Below are 15,797 nucleotides of genomic sequence, written 5' to 3' on the forward strand. Positions count from 1 at the left end.
GGTAATAAAATTTGGGAGTAGGTGATAAGTCGATTCCATTGATCCCAGTGTTCAACTGATGCTTAATTTATTGACCCCGAAAGGATGAAAGGCAAAGTTGACCTCAGCAAAATTTGAACTCAGAACATAGCGATGGGTGAAATACCACTAAACTTTTCATCCAGTGTGCTAACAATTCTGCCAGTTTGTTGCCTTAATAATAATAATAATAATGATGATGATGATGATGTTTTCAAAGTTGACTAAGGGTGAATTTGAATTCAGAACACAGAGCTGGAAGAAACATTAATCATTTTTTTCTGATACTCTAACATTTCTGCCAGCTTGCTGCAACCACCACCACCACAGCAACAACAACAATCTTATCTAGTAAAGGCACAAGGCTTGAAATTTTGGGGGAGGTGGGTTCTAGTCAATTACATCAACCCCAGTACTTGACTGGTACAAAGTTGATGTGCACAGCGTTTGAACTCAGAATGTAAGGACAGACAAAATACTGCTAAGTATTTCATCTGGCATTACCCTTTAGTTTCTAACAGCTTGATGCCTTGACAACTACAGCAATAATATTAATAATGTGTATTATTTACATTTGACGGATATTTGTCCTCATTTTGTTTGTTGTTAACGCAGCATTTCAGCTGATATACCCTCCATCCTTCATCAGGTGTCTTGGGGGAAATTTCGAACCTGGGTTCTTATTCCTAAGGTATTTTTCGATGTTGTTGTTGTTATTATTAATATTATCATTCAGTAGTTCTATTTTTATAGCGTGCATTCACTTCACTACCAAGCGCAGCTCTGTGTGCCTTGGGTATGTGCTGTGATTTGTTGTGATGCTCTGATGGTTACTGTATTGAAAGTGTTCTGCGTAGGATGTGTGCAGTGCCCAGTAGTGCAATTTTCTGTATGTTATATGTGTTTGTAAGTCCTGGTGTTTTTGTTATGTGTTTGTCTGAATATTTTTTTATCATACCTAATGCGCCTACTATGATAGGAATTGTTTCTGGTTTTAGATTCCACATTCGAGTTACCTCTATTTCCAGGTCTTTTTATTATTATTATTATTATTCAGGTCACTGCCTGGAATTGAACTTGGAATCTTGGGGTTAGTAGCCCATGCTCTTAAACACAATAATGTGGTTTTGTGGCTTAGAATATTCTGCAATGACCTAAAATGATGACAAAAATAGTTTTAAGAAAACTAATTTTTTTTATTTCTTTAAAAAAAAGTAACAAAACTGGGACAAAGAGTAAAAGACTGGAAGATCTTCAGTTAATGGTTTTTTGTATCCAGTTTAAATAATATCGTACATCTGTGTAGACACCAGGGGAATGAGGTCTGGAACATCCCATTCCATAAGAGACAATACCAGTCAGTACCCAACGATTGTTTGATGGGCATATCAAGGGTCCTCCAGAATCTCCCTGAAAAAAATATCCATTAAAAGGTTAAAGTCAACAGAAGCCATACAACATAAGGTTGTATCAGAAATAAATCTCAGAATGATAACATTTTAACTCAGAATATAAAACGGTGCAACTAAATGCTGCAAGCTGTTTTGCCCACATCTCCTCTTTTCTGCCATTTCACTGTCCAGGGAAGCACTCGTAGTCATATTAGGTTGTTGTGAAATTAATGGCTGATTTCAAAAAACATAATTTTATTCTGGAAAAATTAACAATAGAAATGTTTTGATTAGTCAAAGTATGAGCTGTGAACATCTAATGCATCTCTGCCATCGATCAAGGAGACTATTTATGCCTCTTTGATAAAAACTTATTGGCTTTGATGCTAAGAAATCTTTGAAAGCTGATCCCATCTCTGGTTTGGACCTGAAAGTTTTATCACTTAAAAACGTGTTTAAATGCTTAAAAAAAGGTGAGGAGGATATGGAGGATGTGATGAAGTCTCATATCCCAAGTCTGTGAGTTTCTGTAGTGTCATTCTTGCAACATGTGGCTTTGCATTATCATGGAGCAGAATTGAGCCACGCTGATTCACCAATGCATGTCTCATTGTTTTTGCAAGTGGTCCTGCATTCAGTGATCCTCTACTGTAATGCACTGAATGGCTTCCAGAAAGCTGTAATGGACAAAACCAATGGCAGATCACCAGACAGTCCCCATAATCTTTTGCTGATGCAACTTTGGTTTTGGGAAATGTTTGGGGGACTCATCTCGATCAAGCCATTGATCTGATTGTATACAGTTATCATAAAGGATAACCTTTAGATTTCCATTGAGCTCATGCGGCACCCATTCATCAAGCTTTTTCACTTGATCAATCTCCTGTAGATTGCGTGAGACTGTTGCAATACTGGCACCAAGTGCCTGAGACATTTCTCTGGCACTTTGACGTGGATTTTGTTCAACAGTTGCTTTCAATTGTTCATTGTCAAGACTGCATGACCATTCTCTACCTTCTTCATCTTCAAAGCTCTCATCACCACTACAGAATTTCTGAAACCACCTTTGTACTGTGCGATCATTTGTGGACCCCTCTCCCCATGCTCTGTTGATATTGGCAGCAGTTTGGGAGGCATTGTGCCCCTAAGCTTGAACTCATGTAAGAAAAATAAGTGAAGGTCCTTTTTTGTCATGTTTATAATTAAGGGCGCCTCTGCTTCAAGAATGTTTTCTGTGTGAAATAAGCAGAAAATTATTAAAGAGCATATATCAATTATTAAGTATGTCAAAATTTACCTAAAATATAATTAAAATAGTGAGAATTTACAAAAAAACAAAAGATGAAGACAGGTGTGTAAACAACAAACAGATGTATTAGTTTAACGGTCGGGAAGTGAGAAAGTCTTTTACGTTTCGAGCCTACGCTCTTCGACAGAAAGGAACACAGAAAGAAACAGGGAGAGAAAATGGAAAAAAAGGTTTAGTGGCTAGTAATCTATCATGGTGAATTAAAATAATTAAAATACTATAATGAAATTGCATTGCAAAACACAACACTTAGAGCGGCCATTATTTTTGGAACAATCTAACAGTAGTAATAGTAGTAGTAGCAGCAGTGGTAATGCTGTTTATCTTAACACGATATCACCATGTCGTGCACACATGGTTGCAATGCGTGTGTCTGGTGCACCCTTATCAGACGAGTAGTCATGATGGGTGTATTGGGCTTTGTATATTTGTACCCCAGTGTCACTTTGATGGCATGTGCTGCTCTCTCACTCAGTAGTAATTACGATTTCAAATTCTGGTGCCAGGCCAGCAGTTTTGGGGGGAGGGGATAGGTTGATTAGATTGACCCCCATGCTTGACCAGTATGTATTTTATTGACCCCAAAAGGATGAAAGGCAAAGTTGACCTCGGTAGAATTTAAATCTACAGGGACGAAATGCTACAATGCATTTTGGCCAGCATACCATCTTAATATTAATAATGGTTTCAAATTCTGGTGAAATTTCTGGGGAGGGGGATGAATCGATTCCTTTGGCCCCAGTGTTCAACTGGTATTTATTTTGCCAAGTGCACCTGTGCTGGTGGCATGTAAAAAGCAAATCAACCTTTGAACGTTGGGCCTCATGGAGGTAAAATGGCTGAGTACCTTTTGCGCATTGGGCCTGACAGAAACAAAGTGACCGAGTTCCTTTTGAGCATTGGACCTCATCGAGGAAAAGTGGCTGTGTTCCTTTTGAGTGTTGGGCCTCACAGAGGCGAGGTGGCTGAGTTCCTCTTGAACATTGTGCCTCATGGAGGCAAAGTGGCCTAGCTCCTTTCAAGTGTTGGGCCTCACGGAGGCAATGACCAAAACCTTTGGCATTTTGTCATACTTGAGAAGAAGACCCATCAAGCCAAGTAAAATCGCAGTCATGACAGATACTGTTGTCATGCAATTGGCAGCCCATGTCGGTGACACATAAAAGCACTCGTTACACTCTCAGAGTGGTTGGCATTAGGAAGGGCATCCAGCCATAGAAAACCATGCCAAATCAGACTGGAGTTTGGTGCAGCCTTCCAGCTTGCCAGCCCAGGTCAAACCACCCAACCTATGCCAGCAAGGACAGTGGACGTTAAATGATGTTGATGACCATGGAAAGTTAAAAGGCAAAGTCAACCATGATGGGTTTTGCCTTCCAAACATGATGAATTGAGAGAAATACTGCAAAGTATTTTGTCTGATGTTTGAACTATTCTGCCAGTGTCTTGTCTTTATAATGATAATAATAATAATCATTCTTTCTACTATAGGCACAAGGCTTGGAATTTGAGGGGAGGGGGATAGTCAATCACATCGACCCCAGTGCGTAACTGGTACTTAATTTACCTACCCTGAAAGGATGAAAGGCAAAGTCAACCTTGGCAGAATTTGAACTCAGAACATAGTGACGGATGAAATACTGCTAAGCATTTCGTCCAGTGTTCTAATGATTCTGCCAGCACACCACTATAATAAGAATAATGCTACTGAAACCAATTTTTAAAATAATGTAAGATATTGTATTCTCAGAAGGGTCAAAGCTCCACCAAATAATTCCAACAATGTTAGACATTCTGGTTAAAACTGACCCTAGGTTAAAGGGTCAAATTTTAGTACGGACACAAGGTCATTAAATGCAGGGGAGGGAGTAAGTGGATTACATCAATGCCAGAGGAATTTGAAATCTGAACATAAAAATAGATGAAATGCTTAGCAGAATTTCGTCAAGCTTGCTAACAATTCTGCCTTTTGAATTCGCCTTTCATTCTTGTGGGGGTCGATAAATTAAGTACCTGTCAAGTACTGGGGTCAATGTGATCGTCTATCCCCCTCCCCACCAATTCCAGGTCTTGTGTCTATAGTAAAATGTATTATTATTATTGATTGATACAAGTGTGAAGATAGAACACCCAAGAGAAATCAGCATTGCTTGGAACTGCAAGAATTCTTGGCAGGGTTCTTGAAGCATGACCAGTAAAACAAGTGTCACCTCAGTTTGCTTGCTGTGGACAGCTGACACTTTCCATCATAACCAACAAAATAAGCTGAGATTACAATATCTTACATTATTTTAAAAATTGGTTTCAATAGCATGATTCTTATAGCGGCCAGCTGGCAGAATCGTTAGCAGTATTTCATCTATTTTTATGTTCTGATTTCATATTCTTCTGGCATTGATGTAATCCATTTACTCCCTTCCCTACATTTATTGGTCTTGTGTCTGTACCAAAATTTGAAACTTATTATTTTATTGTAGAAAGAATTTTTAAGACTGACAAGGGAAATAACTCTGAATTCTTAGCTGAACAAATTTGCACTTTTATTTTGATTAAACTACCAGCGTTTTCAGAGCACAGCCTTTGAACGCTGTTCATCTGCTTTAGCATCTGTGACCGACACCCACTCCCACTCTGTTTGTTGTTTTACTCTTCTTTCTCCTAGAATGACCGATGAGACACGCATTGTATTTCATTATAGGTAAGATATAATCTGTATGTCGTTGGGAAAGCAGAAAATATGGACACAAAACTCATCTCCCCTCAACCCATGCTTAATTTCAATTGAGTTCTTTATTTTGAATATTTGCTATTTTGAGTTATGTCACTTGCTGTGATTAAACTTAAGCAAGGGAAGAGATGGAGTCCCTATGTGACATAATTATGTGTGGGAAAACACTGACATCCAGAAAAGGTCTCAATAAAAAGAATCAAGTTAGAAATCCGTTTTGTTTTCTGAATGGAAGTTTCTTCCACTCAAAAGCTGAGTAGAAATATTTGAGTGAAAGATTCTTATCTCAACATTCATCCTTGACAAACATTAAATGTAACGAGATCCTAACGAATGCATGAAATTACTTACACCACAAGAGTCTTTGCCACCATTAATGTAGCCACCACACAACATGCCGGCACTGAATCCAAAAGCATATTTTTCACACATTGTATTGTTCCATATTGGAATTCTGACTTTATGGAGGTATCTCTGGACATTACCAGCTTCTGAGAGAGAAAAATAAAAATTCATTGTGTAATTTTATTTTATTTAGCAATAATGATTGATATAAACAAATATAAATTCTAACCAAAGCTGGCAGTTCTCTGAGTGGTCAATGAACATGGTTTCAGGGTCAGCAGCTAATGAAGTTTAATGATGCAGTAACACGTGTCATATGGCTTATGATATGATGATGTGCTTTTCACATTATCCAGAAGGAGAATTCCTCTCACAAAATAGTTTGGAATCAATGTACACACCTGTATTTTAATCAATCCCGGCTTTGTGTGCCCTTAATTCTATCTTAACACTTTCACAAACCAGCAAATTATTTGCTACTTAAAGAGCCAGCCTGGTGGGGAGGGAGGGCTGTTGGGGTCCCCAGCAGGACAGAAACAACAATGGCCAAAAGAACTGGCAACACCAGCACCTGTCTCACAATAACGTGTGCACTGAGAAATTCTAGGTTAGTCTCTGGCATTCTGTATGAGTGCTGATGGTAGTAAGACGTTCTTTAGCTTCTGTTAAAGGATGCCATCTCTGAAAGAAAGCGTTACTGCGTTCTTAGCTACACTGGTGTTTGTACTGGATGGCTTGCCTGGGTTTGGCAATCAAACAGGAAGAAGGGTATCTTCAAGTATAAACTTTCATTATCTGAGAGTTATGTATGTAGAGGGAGTTAACCCCATCAGTAAACTGGGTTAGAAGAGACCTCTGGGCCCATTGAGTCTCTTCATCCTGAACAGAGGCTCAAGATGCAAGGAAGGGGTGCTGTTTGAGGTCCTTGACTTTCAACTGCAACAATGAGAAGAATCATTCATTTACTGTTGTTTCCAGCATTGAGACTTTCCACCTTGAGGTGCCTACTTGGAACTAGTTGAACTCAGAATAGAGGGTGTTGGTCATATTACAGTGCAGCTGACAATATCTGATCTTCCAGTTCCTTAGCTCCTTGTCTGGTATTCTTTGAGCTCATCCATCCATAGATCCCATCAACATAAACAACAACAACCATCATCATCATCATCAACAGGCAAGTAAATATAATGTAGCTCACCTGCATCTTTTCCCCATCCAGTAACGAAACAGTTTTCAGTGTTTGAGAGGGGAAATTCCATGACAGGGAGACACACTGGATTGATGCATGTCGACAGCAAGATTTTTTCCGACAGAGTTAGAACTGCAATGTCACTGACTGAAACCAAAAGAAATTGAGACATTCGTGGTCAACAGAGAGACAGAGAGAAAGGCCAAGGACGCAGACAGACTGAAAGGTTCATGACAGACTGGCAGATAGAAAGGTTCATGACAGACTACTTTCTCAGATGAACGACACACACAAAGCACATTCAGTTCTGACATACCACCTCCACAGATGTGCCCTGTTTCTATTACTAGCAACTCGTAGCAGTTGTCAACAATTACATGTAGTGAAGAATATTGTATACCAAAGGCAAATGAAAGTACAGTAAATAAATCATTTTAACTATGAATCGATGTCATTTATTTGTTTACTTCAAAGGCAATCACATACCTGTCGCATTTGTTCACCTTAACACATACTGATACACACTTAACTACATTGATGCGAGCAGATGGCTTCCAGAGGAGAAGAGTAGCCATCTGCTCGTGATACCAGAGGGTGCACACTCTCCTACCCTGATGTAATCTCCAGGGATACAGGCATTCAGCAACAGGACCTCCGTAATGCTATGATGGACCATGAAGTCTGGTATAATTCCATTGTCTCAACCACGGTCGAACAATGAAGATGATGACAGTGATGCTGTCTGAGATACATTTAGTCATTCCAGAACTATTTTACCAAAGTGATTGAGTTTAGCTGGTTTAGAACTTATGTATATTATATATTGTGCCTACACACACACAGGAACAAAAAGTTCTTGGCAATATATAGTGGAGCATATTAGTAATTATTTTATGAAACATCTTAACGAACATTTTGATAACACCTCATTATGTCAAACATTGTACTGCCACCTTATCACCTCCTGGTTCACTAGACCTCAAGCCATTGGACAATTACGTACAGGATGTAGTTAAGAGGGAGGTCAATCAACCTCCCCGCCCACCTCATAACATCATACAACTGCTCAAGTCCAGTGTAACCATCACTATGTCCAAAATTGATAAAGATATCATTGTGTGTCAGCACTTGCAACACTATTGAAACAGCTGTTGGTGCTAACAGTGGATTCATTGAAAAGGTGTGATAAAAGGATTCTTAAAATAGGTACAAATAACTTGCTTTTAAATACAGTTTTCTTTGATGGACTATACATTATTTTCTAAATTCACACAATGTTGCATTCTCTGTCTGTCTCTCTCTACATACACACACATATATAATTCCAATAATGAGCCAATAATTCAGGAGTGAATATTTGTGAAGATATTATTAACTCTGTTATTATCTAGGGTAATATAAATAAATTGATTATAACAGAATTAATAATATAGGCGATTGCAAGCCCAAAAAGCATTAAATAGTTGAAGGATTAAAATTTATATCAATCAAAGAACATACTGAGTATGTTTACCTGCTGGAAATAACAGTCAAAACTCATATTTAAACTGCTGAAAAAATAACACTGATAATAACTACAGAAATCAACCATTCGCTTTATATTTTCTAGAAAATATATTAGCTGGATGCTATACAGGTATGTTGAATGATTTTCTTGACCCGTTTGTCTTTGGACAGTTGATTTCTGTAGTTATTATCAGTGTTATTTTTTCAGCAGTTTGAATAAGAGTTTTGACTGTTATTTCCAGCATGTACATATACTCAGTATGCCCTTTGATTAATACACACACACACATACGTATAATTGTGCTGTAACATAATGAACAGGTGTTTTAAACTTGCCATGAAATGTTTTAAAGTGTAGTCTGTTATGTTACTGTGCAATTTATGAGTGTGCATGTCATCATCATCGTTTAACGTCCACTTTCCATGCTGGCATGGGTTGGACGGATTGATTGAGGACTGGCAAGCCAGGAAACTGCACCAGGCTCCAATCTGATCTGGCAAAGTTTCTACAGCTGGATGCCCTTCCTAATGCCAACCACTCAGAGAGTGTAGTGGTTGCTTTTTATGTGCCACTGGCATGGGGATTAGTCAGGCTGCACTGGCATCAACCACGCTCGACTGGTGCTTTTTACGTGCATATATATATAAAGAAATCGAAATCGATAAAAAATCAATGGAAATTGCAGTTGTGATACTAGTGCCGGTGGCACATAAAAAGCACCAACCGATTGTGGCTGTTGCCAGCCTCGCCTGGCACCTGTGCTGGAGGCACGTAAAAAGCACCCACTACACTCATGGAGTGGTTGGCGTTAGGAAGGGCATCCAGCTGTAGAAACACTGCCAGATCAGACTGGGCCTGGTGCAGCCTCCTGGCTTCCCAGACCCCAGTCGAACCGTCCAACCCATGCCAGCATGGAAAGCAGACATTAAACGATGATGATGATATATATATATATATATATATATGGCAGGTTTGTTTTTTTCAGTTTCCATCTACAAGGCTTTGGTATAACTGGAGCAATAGAAGACACTTTCCCAGGGTGTTTTGCAGTATGGCTAGACCCTAAACTGTGTGACTGAGGAGCAAACTTTGTTACCACACACCCATATTTGCACTTTACATTTAATAACACTATAGCCAAGTATTTACACTTCTAGAACCTTCTGAGACACAAGGGTAGAGATTATAAAAAGAGAACTGTAACAAAATAACTTACCTATATGATACTGGCGGTCCTTATAGGAGGGGTTGATTTTCACTGCTGATACATAGACCCTTCTTATAAACTCTTTGTCGTTTGTTCCCAGTGACACAAATATTTCACCTGGTTGTCTGTTCTCTCTGAGACATAATGGCAAATAAGTTTACTAATAATATTTTATTATTAAAATTTTATTAAAATATTTTTATATATTCTGTGAAGTGGCAGAACCATTGGTATGCTGGACAAAATATTTAGTGCCATTCTTTTGGTCTCTATGTTCTGAGTTCAAATTCTATGAAGGCTGACTCCACCTTTCTTCTCAAGGTCAATAAAATAAGTACCAGTTGAGCACTGGGACCAGTTTAATTGGATAGCCTCCTCCCTCAACATTTCTGGCCTCGTGCCTTTAGTCAAAATACATTATTATTATTATTATTATTATTATGAAGAATTTGTCAAACTGACAGAATCCCTTCCACAGCAGACAAAATTCTTAGCAGCATTTATTTGGATTTTTTTCTTTTCTAACTTAGGTTCAACATTGACGATTATGAAGGAAGGGATTTAATTTATACCATTGACCCCAACACTTGATTGGAACTTTATTTTATGAACCTTTAAAAGGAGGAAAGGTGAAGTTGACCATGGCAGGATTTGAACTCGGATTGTAAAGATTCAGAACAAGTAGTATAGACCATTTTGTTTGGCATTCTAATGATTCAGTTGCTCCACCAATTATTTCTCATATTTGATAATGAATGTTTTCCCGTTTATTAATAATGTTTGTTTCTAGTACAGGCACAAATCTGAAATTTGGTGGGAGACCCCGAGTTGATGAAATCAACCCTAGTACTTTATTCTATTGGTACTTGACTGTTATTGTACTTTATTTTACTAACCATGAAGAAATGAAAGGCAAAAAATAATTTGGATGGAGTGTGTACTCGGCTATTTGTTTTTGTCAAAGCCATCTTGTAGAAGAGGAAAACTATTTGATCATCTTTTCTGAAGAAAAAGTTGGTGGGTGGAGTCAGCAGGCTTCACGCCCACAGGTAATAACAACTGTTAAAACTATTACCTGTAATAACAGCTGTACAACCCAAATCTATAAACTAGCAATTCATGAGCTGGTGAAGAACCTATGTAGTCATTCAACTTGCTAGAAATAACAGCTTTCTGTCATCTAAAAATAAAGGAACCACAGAGTTGGTGATATAGTCCCAGAAAATAATACTGAATGGTCATAGTAGGAAGGTCTTTGGTCATAGATCTACTTAATCAGCTGTGATTTACAAGTATTGGATGGAAGCTTGGAAGTCATTTTATTAATCATCACATCTCAGGTACATCTTCATCAATTGCACTGCTAAGTCCTTCAAAATGATTTCAAACTGGTTGCTAAGGTGTTTTAGAAAATATCCGTCAGACTAGCATGTAGGTTTTACATTAAAAGAAAAAAAAAAAAAGAAAAACATGTTCTTTAAAGCTATCATCATCATCGTTTAGCGTCCGTTTTCCATGCTAGCATGGGTTGGACGGTTCAACTGGGGTCTGTGAAGCCGGAAGGCTTCATCAGGCCTAGTCAGATCTGGCAGTGTTTCTACGGCTGGATACCCTTCCTAACGCCAACCACTCCGTGAGTGTAGTGGGTGCTTTTTACGTGCCACCCGCACAGGTGCCAGACAGAGCTGGCAAACGGCCACGAACGGATGGTGCTTTTTATGTGCCACCGGCACGGGGGCGAGGCGAGACTGGCAACGGACACGAACGGATGGTGCTTTTTACGTGCCACCGGCACGAGCCCAGTCGGGGCGGTGCTGGCAACGGTCACGAACGGATGGTTCTCTTACATGCCACCGGCACAGGTAAGACTTCAAAATATATTCCTTTTGAATTCCTCAACCTATATCTTTAAAATCAAGAGAAGACAGTTGAAGAAATGAAGACAGTGGGAAACATTCAAGAATTTCGACTTAGACAATTGTCAAAGAAAACTGAATGCAGTGCAGTTTTCTTTCTCAATTGCATACACACACACAATTGATGCATAAATACCAAAGAATAAATCCATGGTAATCAAGTACTCAACAACAGGACATTAAACTCCAGCATGTTTAATCCTTTAGCATTTAATCCGGCCATATCTGGCCAAAATATTCTACTTATTTTATGAGAAAACTGACCAGATCCAACATCTCCCACCTACCCTACAATGGCATTCTAAAAATATACAAATACACACTTGAAATCTTGGAGCTACAAGATAATGCATGATTAGTTCTAAACAATGGGAATAAATAACTGGGAAGATAGTTTTTGTATGTGGCAAATGCACAGGGGCAATAAACACTGAAAATGTGCAGAAAACAGCTTCTAGAGAGAAAAACTAGAAGTAGTTGATAGCTTCCGTTACCTAGGTGACCAAGTCAGTGGTGGGGGTTGACACTCTGAGAGTGTAGCTGCTAGAATAAGAATAGCCTGGGCAAAGTTCAGAGAGCTCCTACATCTGCTGGTGACAAAGAGCCTCTCGCTCAGAGTAAAAGGTAGACTGTATGATGCATGTGTGTGAACAGCCATGCTACATGGCAGTGAAACATGGGCTGTGACTGCTGAGGACATGCGTAATCTCACAAGGAATGAAGCCAGTATGCTGCACTGGGTGTGTAATGTCAGTGTGCATAAAAGACAGACTGTAAGTGCCCTGAGAGAAAAGTTGGACTTAAGAGGCATCAGATGTGGTGTGCAAGAGAGATGACAATACTGGTATGGTCAGGTGTTGTGTTTGGATGAAGACAGCTGTGTGAAAAAGTGTCACACCCTAACAGTGGAGGGAACCTGTGGAAGAAGTAGACCCAAGAAAACCTGGGGTGAAGTGGTGAAACATGACTTTTGAACATTGGGCCTCACCAAGACGATGACAAGTGACCGAGACCTTTGGAGATATGCTGTGCTTGAAAAGACCCGACAAGCCAAGTGAGACTGTAACCGTGTCCTGTGCCAGTGAGCATAACCAGCCCATTTAAGAGTACCCTTCAATCATTGGGTAATAAACTGCGCTTGTGAAGACCTGTTGAAACAAGTGAAATCATTGTCATGGCTGATGACTACCGCTTGATTGGCACCCATACCAGTGGCACATAAAAAGCACCATTTGAGCATGGTCAATGCCAGTTTTGTCGGTATGTACAGAGAAGTCCCATAGAATCGACACATTTTCTCCCTCAGTCACAGCTTCAGGATGGTGTTTATACCATTTGTCAGCGGTTTTGATTTTATAATGCCAACATATTGTCCAGTGTAAATACTGGCCGACTCTGTCATGTCTTGCTTTATATTCTACAGGTGCTAAGACTCTACACCCTGAGATTAGGTGGTCAATAGTTTCAATCTCATTGTTACAGAATCGGCATTTTGGGTCAGCTCCATTTTTCATCACATTGGCTTGGTAGTTCCGGGTTAATAAGCTTCACTTTCCGCTTTTAGCCCTGAGCTTTGTAACCATTGGTGCGTGTGTTTCTGGTCGACATCTGCTTGTTTGCTACGGGCCACATATTTGCCATGCAGAGGTTTCTGTTCCATCTGCTAGCTAATTTTTCATGTGCTTTTGTCTTTGCAATTACTTTTATTTTCTTTGCAGCAGCAGTTGGCGCATTTCCTTCAACCTGATCAATCTGGTAGGTATCTAAGAGATCAGTAGCAAAATTTTTGCTTTCTTTGAGAATAGAGTGAAGTTTTTTTGGTCTTTCATGTTTTTCAACAAGTTTTAGCATCCAATCGTTGGTTGCTTCAAGGTATTTGGCCAGTCTGTTTGTGGTGGTTTTGTATGTAAGTTCAAGCTGGATCAAACCTCGATCTCCCTGAGCTCTGGGAAGGTAAAGACGATCCACATCTGCCTTTGGATGGTGCATCTTATTACAAGTCACTAGCTTGCGGATTTTTCTGTCAATTTTCATTATTTCACTTGTTAAGCACATAAAGAACAACTGGGACTGCTAAGGAATTTATGGCTAACACCTTATTATATGCATTCAGCTCAGACTTCAGGACTGCTCGAACTCTTCTATAACATTCCTTCCTAACCTTCTCTTTCATGCTTGCATGCTGGATACCAAAGCTTTCATTTATTCTTAGGTATTTATAGGTTTGTTCCTGCTCAAGTTCCTTTATTACTGTTTCAACATCTAATTTGATTGAACTTGACTTTACCAATTTCCCTTTCTTAAAAGTGGCTTTGGCACACTTTTCAAGGCCAAACTCCATCCTGATATCATCACTGAATCCTTTCACAGTATGTAGTAGTTCTTTAAGCTCTTCATCATTTTTGCCATATAGCTTTAAATCATCCATATAAAATAGATGGCTTATTTTACTGTTGTCAATTTTGTAGCCATACCCTGTTCTATTCAGTTCACTTGAGAGTGGTATTAGTGCTATGCAGAAAATTAGTGGTGAAAATGCCACAGTTTATGCTAATATTGTTTGAGCGCAATACTCCATTAGAATGATATAATTGGAGCTTTGTGTTCCATAGTGACATATTATACTTTAAAAAATCTGATATCACAGGAGAAATTTTGAAAATATCCAACGATTTCAGAATCCACAAATACGGTATGCTGTCAAAGGCTTTTTTTATAATCAATCCATGAAGAGCTGAGATTTCTGCGCTTGTCATGGCAGTTCTCAAGGATCATGCAATGAATTAGGAGCTGATCTTTGCATCCGTATGAGCCTCATCTGCATCCTTTTTGTTTAGTGGGAAAGAGGTTATTCTCTTCCATAAACGTATGTTTTCTCCACTAGAATAGATGTCAAGATCTTATAGGTAGTAGATAAACATGTTATAGGCCGATAGTTTTTTGGGTCTTTCGTTTTGTTATTTTTGGGGAGGAGGTAAGTAATACCATTTGCCATCCAATGTTGTGTTTTTTTCGGGTCTTTCATAATACTATTAAATAGTATTACTAACATTTTGTGTGCGGACGAGAGTGATGAGAGCCAGAAATTTGGTACTCTATCAATACCAGGGGATTTCCACTTATGAGCCTTCGTTAGTGCCCTCCTTAGGTTGGCGATTGAGATGTCTTCCCATACCTGTCCTTGTAGATTTTTTGTAGGCATCTTGGGTGCGTTTGATCAACTCTGCATTTTCATTGTATGTTTTCTCATCACTCCAGATCTCTTTCCAAAAGTTTTCAACTTCTTCCATTACGGCTGGATTCTCAATGGTTATTTTTTTCTTTCCCTATTTCCCTGTAAAATGATTTGGCATTGGATTTGAACATCTTATTTTGCTTGTAGCATTTGATTCTTTTCTCAAACCTGCGTATTCTGTGAGCTTTTGCTTGAACTTTTTGTTTAAGTGTTTCTTTCACTGACATTAGTTCTTCTCTTGTTGAGCGTCCATATTTTCTTATAATCTTCCTGCCTTTTCTTGATCTTACATCATTTCCAGAGATTAGCTCAGTTAATATTGATATCTCCCTTCGCAATGATTCAATTTCAGTTTCAATTCTACTCCTCCAGTTTGATTTTTTTTTTGAATTTGGTACTTTTATTATTATTATTATATTATTATTATTATAATCATCATCATTGTTATTATTCATGTACACAAACAAATTCATATCCTACGAAACAGTGGTTCCCAACCTGTGGTCCATGAACCCCTGGTGGTCTGCAAAGGTAGTACTGAGGGTCCATGAGCATGTTAAGCTGACAGACCTTTCAATATCCTGGGGTCCGTGGGAAAACTCATTTAAATAAAAGGGATCCTTGGTAGTGAAAAGGTTGGGACCTACAGTTCTAGAGCTTAAGTTATTTATTTTCTAAATGAAGTTAATCTATTTTAATTATTTTGGGAAGTGACTGCTCAATCAGCTTTTAGGGTTCATTCAATGGGTTGGTAATCATGAATACTTATAAGGCAATGAGCTGGCAGAATCGTTAGCACACTGGGTAAAATGCTTAGCAGTATTTCGTCTCCTGTTACATTCTGAGTTCAAATTCCACCGAGGTCAACTTTGCCTTTCATCTTTTCAGGGTCAATAAATTAAGTACCAGTCAAGTACTGGGGTTGATCTAATTGACTGCCCCCTCCACCAAA

At 38.8% G+C, this 15,797-nt stretch overlaps 1 protein-coding gene across 1 annotated transcript in view; it reads right to left on the minus strand.

Annotated features, from left to right (window-relative positions):
• Positions 1-1,198: 1,198 nt before the first annotated feature.
• The window catches only part of LOC115211122 (venom protease), a 32,724-nt gene continuing 18,125 nt past the window's right edge, over positions 1,199-15,797 (minus strand). The window contains exons 4-7 of the mRNA XM_029780056.2: positions 9,704-9,828; positions 6,990-7,127; positions 5,798-5,937; positions 1,199-1,428 (exon numbers count right to left, since the gene is read on the minus strand). Coding sequence (XP_029635916.1) covers positions 1,273-1,428; positions 5,798-5,937; positions 6,990-7,127; positions 9,704-9,828 — 559 coding nt within the window. The 3' untranslated portion in view covers positions 1,199-1,272. The remainder of the gene's footprint in view (positions 1,429-5,797; positions 5,938-6,989; positions 7,128-9,703; positions 9,829-15,797) is intronic.

Source organism: Octopus sinensis, linkage group LG4 (assembly GCF_006345805.1).
Source record: "Octopus sinensis linkage group LG4, ASM634580v1, whole genome shotgun sequence".
NCBI lineage: Eukaryota > Metazoa > Mollusca > Cephalopoda > Octopoda > Octopodidae > Octopus > Octopus sinensis.